Raw genomic sequence first — 11,566 nt, forward strand, 5'->3', positions numbered from 1 at the left:
AGAGAGAGAGAGAGAGTCGGCACTCCACCTACCACAGGAAGCTTCCAGAGGGAATGTGAATGAGTGTCTTATCTTCTAAAAGATACGTGGTTTCAGATATCCAAGCCTTTGAGCAAATCACATCTTTCTTAAAGAACTGCTCTTGTATGAAGTTCTCCTTGGGACAGCTTTCCTACTTGAGGACATTTTCCTGTGGACTAAGATGCAGTTGATTCTTTTGTAACCACATCCTCACATGAGCCCAAAATACACAATGTTTTTGGAACACTTTAAATGTGTTAGGAAAAGTGTTAATTTTCCTGCATGAATGATCTTATTTCATGCGCATTCATCATGTCTGTGTGATACCACGTTAGAGAGAACCTCAAGGACCCCTGCTTCGCTGTTCCCTAAGTATCGTTCCTGTTCCTGTTGTCAATTGTTCTGAAGCAGGCTGGCCGAGGGCTGGGGCTCCCTCTTCCAGACGGGCTGCTGCACCGCAACAAAGACAGCAAGACTGCAACATGAATAGGCCATTCCTCAGTTCATCTTTCTATGCTTTTATTAAAAGAGCTACGGAGAGCACTTCCCTCCTTGTCTCAGATGAGCGCCGGGCTGTAGGAATGCCAGCGCAGGCCCACCACTCGTCTGCAGCCCAGGAGCACTGCCACCTCTGGAGGTCAGCGGGCAGCGCACACAGAGGCCGGCCTCCTCCTGCGTGCTCCCATTCGCCAAGCGATTGGCACCCAGCGCAGGGCAAAAGCTCATTTAGACATTGACGAGCGCCACCTTCAGGCAGTCAGCAGCAGTGATACACAAAATACTGGCCACGTCTTAGAGGCCCATTTAACAGACTCGAAGACACCATTTGACTGGTTTTGTTTCTGCTCCTCGTTTCAATGCCAAAGTGGTAATAGTTAATCGAAGAAGCATGCGTCTTTGAGTGATGAGTGCTCCCTTACTTGGGGAGGCTATAGGAAAGGTCTGTGCTTTAGTTCTTTCGTATTACTAAGAAGTAAACAGAGATTTGGGGAGGTTAAATAGCACACTTAAGATAAAAAAGCTGGGATACTAGTCAGCTTTCTGTCACTGTAATACCTGAGATAACTACAAAAGGAAAGATTAATTTGGGCTTCTGGTTTTAGAGCTTCCAGTCTGTGACTGAGAAGAACTATTGATTTTAGGTCTCCAGTAGTAGGTGGTGAAGGCAAAAGTGGCGAGTGCAGGGAAGAGCAGGAAGAGGAAAGAGAGAGAGAGATCAGGGTTCCTCCACCTCCTGCAAGGTAGCTCTCCCCTACCTGCAGCCTTCTCACCTTCCTCCAGGGCAGGATTTCTCCCAACAGCGCCCTCCTGGGGCCCACATCTCTTAGCCTGAGTCACTGAGGGCCATTCAACCTCTAATCTGTAGCAGCTGGAAAGCAACCTGGTAAGGTCTTGAACCTAGGGTGTACAAGCTTAGACACCCTGGATTCATCCATGTGTCACCCCACCTTCCCAGGACCTACTGTCTTCTGTGGACTTGGAAAGCTGGAAGTTTGCCCTCCTCCAACTGCTCTATTCAAGAAGGTGTATTGGTTCATTTATTAGTAGTTCTCTCAGAAGCAAAACTGGAATTGTCTACCAGGATTTGTTTTCAAAGAACTTAGAACTGATTGTGGATTTCTGCTTCTCTTTCTAAGCACTTGTTCCCTGTTCTCACTAGATTGTCCATAACACAGAGGGAGGGGCTCAGGACAGATGAGATCATTGAACTCCACAAATGGGACTTCAGCAAATACTTGCAGCCCATTGAAAAGTAAGATTGATCCACTGGGAAGATGTTTGCATAGGAGACTGTTTCTACCTTTTAGGGCCACTTGCTGAAGCACTGAAGGAAGATCTGTCGTGTCTGTAATTAACTTTCTCTTTAAAACTCAGCAAAAAGAAGTTGCTAAAACAATTTCAACATATAGTTGCTCAGTCCCCATGAGTATATGTCTTTTTGTCACCAAGTGGGTAAACGTTTTGATGCTGAAGGGTTAGAAAAGTTCATAGCCAAGTCAAAAAATAAGTAACGACTCTAGGAAGGGCATCGGGTGGTGAAATCAAAAGAATAGTCACTGTTATGCCTCCCCTCTATTCTTATTAAAATATAAACAGAGGAATTCATCAAATGAGCTGTGCTCAACACTTTCATTCATTATCTCCTCTAATCTGCAGCAATTCTATGGGGTGACCATTGGCTTCCCTATTTATGGAGGAGGGAGCTAAGATCAGAGCAGCGACTTGAAGCAAGGCTTACCAACACAGGGTTCTCCTCATGTTTGCACCACTGTGAGGTGGTCACTGAGTTGAGAAACTCAATACGGACCCAGTGAAGGCCCTGGGAGAGTGAGAAGCTAAATAGATGGGGAGAGAAGTTTCCAGAGAACAACGCTTTCCAAAGATGCCCGAGGATTTCTGCAAAAGGACCAGAGGAGAAGCACGGCTCAGTTACACGGCTTCTTTAGTATGCCCAATGCATGCGAGAGGCTGGGGAATAAGCAAAATGACTATGCATTTCCAAAACCAGGGGTGCGGTTGGCATAATTGGGAAAAGGATGTAAGTGGGAGAAGGAAGGACATGTCGGAGTCTGGACTTTTTGCCTCATTAGGAAAGGACACCACGCTGCCTACCCCACTGGACACTAAGGTTGGTGAAGGGAGAGACTGCTTCCAGCTCCCCTGCAGTATCTAACATGTTGGCAAAGCAAAGACATAACTTCCAGGAAGCTCCTTCACCAGGTCTGGTCGTGCACCTCTGTAAACCTAGCTCTTGGAAGGCTGAGGCCCGAGGACTGGCTTGAGTTCAAAGCCAGCCTAGGCTGCATGGTGAGTTCAAAGCCAGCCTGGACTACACATAAAGTCCTGTCTTAAAAACAAGCAAACAAAGTTAACTAGACTTTCCTTAACCTTTCCAAAATGAATGCACTAATTTTTAACAATTACTTCTTTTGAGTGCAGGGTACAGACCCAGGTTCAGCCACTTAATTTCAAAGTAGAATACAGTTTTAAAAGACTTTTTCTTGTTACGGAAAGAAAATTCTACCTAAGAAAATTCGATCAATTGTACGCTCTGCTGGAACTCTGCTGGAAGGGTTATTACAGCAAGGCAACGGCCCAAGTGGGCTCAAGCAAATCATTTTTATAAATGTGAAATTAGTTTATTGCATTTTATAGCTTTTCATCTAATTTGCAAGTGTGACTTTTTAAATTTAGAAGAGGAGGCCTAAATGGTCCCGGTAATCTGAGGAGCCGCCGCCAGGAGGATGAAAAGAGGCTGCTGTGTGGCGCTCGGGGAGCCTCTCCGAAGCGCGCTCTGGGCGTCCTCTCTGCTCTCATTAAATCGAGTTCCAAGGACCAAAAGAACCAAGACCTACGCCGAAGGCAAGGACACGCGTTGTTTACTGCACCTCTGCCAGCCTTGAGCTCGCCACCAGGCCGGTTGCCGGCTCACAGGTCACAAGAACAATAATCCTGTTTTCACTCTCCCGAGTCTCCATCGGGGCCACCAGGGAGCAGCAGAAGCCTAAGTCCTTCACCTGGCTGCTTCCAGTCAGATGCTTGCTAGGAAATGAAGGGGCCGCTATTAGGAAAGGGAAGAAGCAAGGAAAACCACCAGGACAGCAGCATCACCTCCGCGTGGCTCTACGTGAGCAGGACCTGCCTCTTTGGTTCTCTTCCCAGAACAGCAGTTCAAGACCCAGGAAGGGTAAGAGAGGAATTTGTTCCCACTCACACAGCTTGTTCAGAACAGGTCTGGGAGAGCGGCGGCCTGGCCTGAATCCCGACTTTACTGCCTGTGAGCTGTGTGACCTCGCAGGAGCTGTACGGACTGCTCCATGGCCCATTTCTCCACCTCTGCAGTGCAGCTCGGGGTGAGCTCAAGGTTGTGGGGATCAGATGAGAGAGCGCCGGCAAGAGCAAGGACTGCCCCTGGCACGTGGCACCAAAACTGCTGCTGTTCCACCGGTAAAAGCTTTCAGGGCTCACACAGGCATATCCAGTTCTACTACAGGGGCAATAAAAACACGGTAAGTATTTGAATTTTTTAAATTATTGCAGTGAAAGGTACATTATCACTAACTCTGCTCGGAACGCTCCCCCTTGCTTCCAACACGCTTATCCCATAATTCTTTTCCCCGTATTTTTCTTTTACTTTTTGTACCAAAAATCAAATTCAGGACCTTGCACTTGCCAAGCAGGTGCTTGTGCCACTGAGGCGTACCACCCACTCCTACCCATAATTCTTGCTGCTTTCTGAAGCAGTTCTAGAAGTGCTCTTTTATGAGTCTCTTTACAAGATGTGGTCAAAAACACGGTGAATGCGCCTACTGAGTCTCATCCAACCCAAAGCCAGCCTCCTAGAAATACTGCAGCGCTTCCCTATCACAGGCCCGGCGCGCTGGTGCTTCCGGCTCTTCCCCGACGACAGCGAAAGATGAATGTCTGACTGTACATGGGACTCTGAGGCTGCCCCAAGGACACAGCTAACGGCACTCACGGAAGAGGACTTCCGGAGCTGCTTGGAAAGAGGCAAGACCGGCGCGATGAGTGTGCTCAGATCAAGGAGAGACTTTAAGAGGGGCGAACGACAATGTTTCTTTTACTTTAATAAATTTTTAAATTTTTTACATTCACCATAGGTTTTCACCACAACTCACACATTTTTAAATGCCAGAAAGCAATGTGCTGAAATTCCAGGTGTCCTAGAATGAATCACTTACAAGCCCAGCTATTTCTCTGGTCATGGAAAGATGTCAAGGGTATGTAGATGTAAACTGTGTATGTGATATTTTAAGCAAAATAATAATAATAATAATAATAATAATAAAATAAAAAAATTGAGGGACAAAGTAGCCTGTGTGGGAGAGGCTGGGCGGGCTTCCTGTCCAAAAGCACTGCAACTTTGCCCCTGCTAAGGTTGTTCTGGGAACAGGTGCTGATCGGTCTACTCTACAAATGAGTGAAACAAACCTCAGAAAAGTTAAAAGATTTCCTGAAGTTCTGCAGCTGCTGAGTGGCAAAGCCAGCCCTCCGTCATCCTAACCCACTTCAAGACATTTCCTATAAAACAAATTATTGAGCAAAGCTAAAGCTGGGCTTTCCCCCTTTCCTTTCTTTCTTATTCAAAAAAGAAAAAAATCTTTTTTTTTTCTTCATCTTCACTTTTCTCTCTGCAAAGTTTAGCAAACTGCCAAGTTCTCTAAAATCTACCATCTGCCGAGACTCACAGGCTGAAAGGGAGAAGAGTTTACTGGTAAGGACCCTGGGAAGGGGCACAAGCACTGTTGAATTCTCATTCAACCACGAAGACAGTATTTAACAAGCAAGAAGCTTAATAATATATATTCTCATTTGTTTCTGTTTATAAAGTGGAGGAATAGCTTTTACCTCCTAGATGTCTGATGACAATTTCATGTCAGAGCCTAGTGTAACATAGGTTACAATCACTCAGTGACATTCACTGTTAACTTTGGCCAAAAACTCGCAGCCTAACTCACACTGCATTCCTCTGGTCTGACCAAACAAGGCATCTTCCCAGAAGTACTGTATATATATTCTCTTGTCAAGTATTCAGTGCTTGACCAATGTCACAATCTGGAAATCAGACTGTTCTATCATTGTTCTTGCTTTCTTTAAAAATTGTATGGCTGGGGAGATAGCTCAGCTGTCTAAGTGCCTGCCTGGCAAGCACAAGGACCCAAGTTATATCCCTGGTATGGCATGCTGTGCCATCCCCATGTCGTGCAGGTCACTGAAGCTGGGCATGATGGTACATGCCTATAATCCAAGTACGGGGGAAGCTGAAACAGGAGGATCACCACGAGTCTGAGCTGTGTAGTGAGACCCTGTATCCAATTAAAAATGATAATAAAATATAAAATAAAAATTGCAACATTCTGATCTCAGGGGGGAAAAAACTACAGATGAAATGGCTGCATATACTTTTTCTGGTAAAGTTCATGAACATCTCAAATTTCTGCTGTGCAAAGCTGTCTAAGTCCAGGAATTTCACCGCTGTCCTTAAGACATTTTTGCTTCTCCATCTTTCCTCAGGTAACAGACAGGAAGGAGTCCTTTGCATCCTCAGGTTGCTATGGTGATAAATGCAGGTGTCTTGTCCCAACACTGTGCATGCTGTGCACTGTATTTTCAAAGCACATTTGCTGGCTAACCTTGTTGACCTTAAAACAACTGGGTGAGGAAGAGAGAGCAGGTACTATCCCCTCCCAAAGGATGAGGAAACCATAGCAGGAAGGAAGGAATGACAGTGACCACCATTGCTAAGTGTGACTGTGTCCCAGGTCTTCTTTATCACCTTGAATTTCTTAGTTGCATCCACTAGTAGGTATTACTCATTCAATCTGCAAGTGAACAAAAAGGGACTCAGAGAAGCAGGTCCTGATAGTGATAGGGGAGGTCAGACTCAAGTTTATCCCTATCTTACTAATGAGCAAGTTCGATAACTGACTTATCAAAGCTTTGCTGAAGCCATTAGTGACCAGTATGATGGCAAAATCTGCTGATTCATAACCCTGGGCACCTTTCATTAAACTGTTCACTCAGCCCTTCTCGGTTTGATAATGGTGTACTCACTGGTGACTAAGAAAGTCCTTGCTCACACAGAACAAGTCCTTGCTCCTGGCCTGGAAGGTTCTAGAGGGTTCTTCAACATTTGAGAGTTGCATGTGGAGAAAACTGAAAGAAAAATTACAGTGGGAGTTTCTTGCTTTTCCTTAGGTGTCCAGTCCTTGTGACCAAGGTGTGTGCTCACATCTGAGTCGCAAGGCACAGTCACGTGCTGTATTTCAACCACATTCCCCCTCTCCTGGGAAGAATGGGCTCAGGTTTCTATTTAAGCTGCTCTCTTCTCTCTCATTTTCTGTTTTAAAAGGAGATGATGGTGAAAGAGGAGATCCAGGAGAAGAGGGAAAAGATGGCAAGGTGGGCCGCAGGGGGCCGAAAGGTGAGTAAGCCGATGTGAAACTGACCCAGTCCCTCAGAGACGTTGCTGTCTTTCTCCTCTCTTTTGCCCTGGAAACTAGCAATTCATGAAGCCCTCTGGCCCTGAGACCCATGATGTGTACTTCTGACGCGAATTCACTCCCACCTGAGAGCACCTACCAACTTTGCTAGCAACAAAGTTTGGACATATTTCTCAAGCTACGTTCTTAGGCCTGGCCAGAGGGGGCGCTCTGCAGACGCAGAGTTCAAGTCTAAGAATGTCTAAGAAATAATGGATTTTAAGAACTGCTGTTCTCCCCTTAGAAGCTGTAGTTCAATAAGTTTGTTTGGCCTGGGGCTTAAAGAGAAAGATAAAAAGAAACAGAGATATTTCCTTAACTGTTAATGGAGTCACCTTCCCACGGTGTGGCTCTGCTTCTTTACCGCCTCTTATAAAAATGGGTAACGTGGAACAGATGGAGGGATACAGAGCGGGTAGGGGCAGAGGAGATGCGGTTAGCACGTTAGCGACTGGGGAAGTTTTCACTAAGAAGGCCAAGACTAAGCCTCATTAAAATGTAGCTTCCGGTATAGATCTGTGTTTTCTGAACACCTGAGTGGTTCCCAGTCGATAACTTCAAGATAGTTGCCCTATGCACACACAGGAAAACTTGGTAAATTTTACTGCTGATATCTGCTGGTATGCTGGAAAAAATAAGTTAATGCTCAATTTTTTTCTCTCTGCTTTTTAATTTTTTTCATAATTTTTGCCCAATTTTGCATGCTGCTATCTGGAAATATGAGCAACTAATTTGAAAACAATATGCAATGTAATGATATGCATTGTTGAATTCCTATACTTTTGTTCAGTGAGATTCTGTATCATCTTTAATTTGTTTTGCTACACTTTTATTCTCTTTGTTAAAAAAAAAAAGATAGCTGCCCTAAACCACTTGTTTTAAAATATTGAGGTAATTTAAAGGGAACAAAAGACTCACTGGGACTTGAGGCCTCAATTTGAGAACCACTGGTTTACATTTCTCAAATTCTAAAAAGATGTGTGTTAATTGCAAAATTATTCTCACAAAAATAAAGCTTGACAACTGGTAAGTGTTTTTCTATTAGCATATTTAGTAAGTAAGTAAATAAATAAATAAATGCTAATTTTAGAGAATTCATTTGTCCCTGATCATATGTTTTGGGATGAACAGCTCAAGGTAATGTCTAACATCTCTTTGATCAGCGAGCCTTCCACATCCCTTCCCTCATTGGAAGTGGTTAAGATGACCAGATCTTGTTTTAAAAGACAGAAAAAAACAGAGAAACAGAATCCCAAAGCAAAACGAAATGTTCTCCTGAATAAAGTACAAGAATCCTTCCACTCTGTCTCTTGCTTAAGTTATAAATTAAGCATAGACCACTGTGATCATTCTAGCAATAACTGCATCAGTGAGTATTTTCATATAATTATGTCCAGAATTGTCATAATTACCTGTGATTTATTTAATATAAATTACAATTGTTAAAATAGATAGCATACCATAGGGGGGTATACTAGACATAACAGGTAGCATATATTTTTTGCTATTTCCTTTGAGTCAATATCATGTTTGCTACATTTTGAAAAACAAAAAAAAGTTTATGATCTAAAAATGTCACAATTTGCTTTTCAGGAATTAAAGGAGAATTGGGTGACGTAGGACCCCAGGGCAACATTGGCAAATCTGGGCCCATTGGCAGGAAGGGTAAGCTGTATTTTACTGTTTGCCAGTTTCAAATGAAGGCAAATTGAACATGCCCTTAATACACTTTTAAAGTTCTGTGTGATGAAAGTGCTCCATTTCTTTCCTTTAAAAGACAAGTCCACTGGGTATGCACAGCGTGGCTCTTCCACAAGTGATGTATCTCACAGTTTCAAAAGAGAAAAGCCTTGGGCAAAATTAAACAAGAGTTCAGGCACAGAATCAAAAAGAAAGTGTGGTAATCCATACCCTGAACTCTGTATCAGGATCTATTAGTAGATACTAATCCTTGACATAATAAAATTATGATGATTCATAAAATACAAAGCAGGCAGAAAAGTAAATTGTCCTTTCATAATTTGAATGGAGTAACGAATAGTTCTTTTCCTGTGAGCTATTAACCAGATAAGAACAGGAAGCATATGTGTGCACATTGGTTTGTTTTCAGGCTTCTCTGATTCCATTCATATTACAGCCTCAATATTAGAAAGCAAAGATAGTCTCTTTGTTAACTAAGCTCTCCTCCTCTACTCTCTTCTCAAAAGCTCCACGTTGATAGCAGGCTCTAACTGCGTCTGATACACAGTAATTCATACATACAGGCATTGTCTCATGTGGTCAGGAGATAAAATGCTGGATGAGGATGAAGTTTTTATTGCAAATAAAATTTTCTCGAGGTACAATAATACTGAATAACATGATTCTATGCAACAGTAAGACATGAGAGAGACATTATGGACATGATATACAATGGAGTAGGTCTTGAAGAAAGGTAACGCGTGTGGAAATGGGGGAAGGCCATGAAGGGAGATGCAGGAATGAGTCGTACAAAGGCCTTGTGTCAGTGGCACTTAACTGTCAGCCCAGTTGGCTGGGGAGCCACCTTCAGGAATGGTGAAGCACACCTCTGGGCGTGTCTGGGTAGCCATGGAATCAAGTGCGTGGGTGCTGCATGCAGTCCCTCGGCTGGGACACTGTTCCCTGCTCTGCTTCTGGGCCACTGTGCCTTGCTTTGCCTTTCCACCATGTTGCTTCTGCTTGGAGCCCATGGATGTTGGAGGAAACTCAAAGCTATGTATATTGTGTGTCTTCAGCCTTTCATAAACACATGGGCCTTATAGAATTAAAGGAGCTCATGAAAGATCGCAGGGGGTGTGTGTGTGTGTGTGTGTGTGTGTGTGTGTGTGTGTGTGGTATATTTTAAATGTATTTGGTTGTTGCTGAGTCTCACTACACAACTCAGACTCAGAGTGATCCTCCTGTTTTCAGCCTCTACAGTTCTGGGATTACAGCCATGCCTCACCATGCCCAGACTGTGGTGGCCCAGGCCGTCCTGGGAACAGGGCTGGCGGACGTGTGGTGCAGGGATCGAACTGCAGTCCTTGTGCTTGCCTTGCCTTAAGCTGGCCTATGCAGGCTCTCTAGTCAGCTAGGCTATCGCACCAGCCCCCGCACGTGTTCTCTAGGTAGCTGGAGTTGGGGTGAGGCTGTGGCCTCTCTTCTCATCCTCTGGCCTGATACTCCCTCTATCTGCACTTGATGGCAAGGCTGGAGGGCAGTACTATAAAAAAGAATCTGTGATGGTAACGTGGGATCGAGTGACTTCTACCACACACGCACTTGAAATAGAAATCTCCGCCGCTGCTGGAGAGCGGCAAGGCCCCTCCTGGTTCGTGAGTCCTGCTAGAGCTGTGCGGTGGAGTTTTCCCCTCAGGCTCCTGAGGTTTGGGCTTCAGAGCCTCTCATTTACCTGGGCCCTTCCCAAGCCCCAGAGAGAAACCTTAGCTGTGGGTTCTCACGGCTTCACCTAGTGAGGAAGAAGACCTTCTCCCCCCCACCCCCCGGCTAAATAGTGCATCTCTCACTTTATGAAAATGTCCTTCCAACAGTCCTTTTAGATGTATTTTCTCTAATTGTTACTCAGTGAAATTTTAATAACATCCCTGGACTGTTGATTTATATGAGGTGTGTTTATGATTTATATGTTTTTAAAAGTGATTTATTACCACCCTCAAAGAATGAGAGTGTGCAGCCTTGAGGTGGTATCACCCGCGGAGAAAGCACAGGTCAGCGCTGCACGGCCTTCTGCTTCAGCTTCCTGCCATCATCCTTGCCTCCGGTGGCTTTGGAGTGGGTACAAGTATTTGGGAAGCTAACTAAGATGAGCTCGAGTGAGAAAATACTTATCTTGGACTTAATGAGATGTGTTTTTGTAGTTTGAAGTTACTTCCACATGCGGTTAAGTTCTTGCTAACAACCCTAATGTAGAAATCACATCCAACAATGCTCACCACTTGCTGAGCAGATCTGCCCACAGTCATGACATGAAAGCGCTGGGGTGCAGATCAGACCATCATCTGAACATGTGCTGGGTCACCCCGCTCAGAAAGGTGCGGCTTGCGGGAAAGAAACAATGTTTGAAAAATACGGGGCCAGAGCCAGGCTTTGGAAAGCTCTTCTTCAAGTTTAATAAACTATATATGAGTAAAAGAGAAAATAAAATCTGAAAGGTACAATAGATACTGGGAGAAGGAAATGAAACTGTTCAAAAGGAAGGAATTACTGAGTTGAGGAGGACAGGAGAGAGGGTGGGGGATAGAGACGCATCTAGGTATGTAAGCAGGATGGTTGGGACAACTGTACTGTGCATTTCTGCTGGTCTGTGGAAAGGAGCAGTTGCTGCTAAATTTGTTTTGTCTTTTTTTTTCAATTCTTTGTCCTTTTTCTCTCCTGAATTTCTTATATATTTCTTTCCTTTTTCTTTCAATTTTGCATGCATAAATCTGGTAATATGCACAACTAATTGAAGATAACACTATGCATTACAACGAATACTGTGAAGTTCATATTATTTTATTTAGTGAAATTCTGTATCATTT

The 11,566-nt window shown here is 44.1% G+C and overlaps 1 protein-coding gene across 1 annotated transcript in view; it reads left to right on the forward strand.

The window, feature by feature from the left end:
* Positions 1-11,566, forward strand: part of Colec10 (collectin subfamily member 10) — a 46,483-nt gene that overhangs the window by 18,677 nt on the left and 16,240 nt on the right. Inside the window, exons 2-3 of the mRNA XM_004643610.2 lie at positions 6,896-6,967; positions 8,619-8,690. Of these exons, the coding sequence (XP_004643667.1) occupies positions 6,896-6,967; positions 8,619-8,690 (144 nt within the window). The remainder of the gene's footprint in view (positions 1-6,895; positions 6,968-8,618; positions 8,691-11,566) is intronic.

This window comes from Octodon degus, unplaced genomic scaffold, assembly GCF_000260255.1.
Source record: "Octodon degus isolate 3935 unplaced genomic scaffold, OctDeg1.0 scaffold00179, whole genome shotgun sequence".
In the NCBI taxonomy this organism is placed as follows: domain Eukaryota; kingdom Metazoa; phylum Chordata; class Mammalia; order Rodentia; family Octodontidae; genus Octodon; species Octodon degus.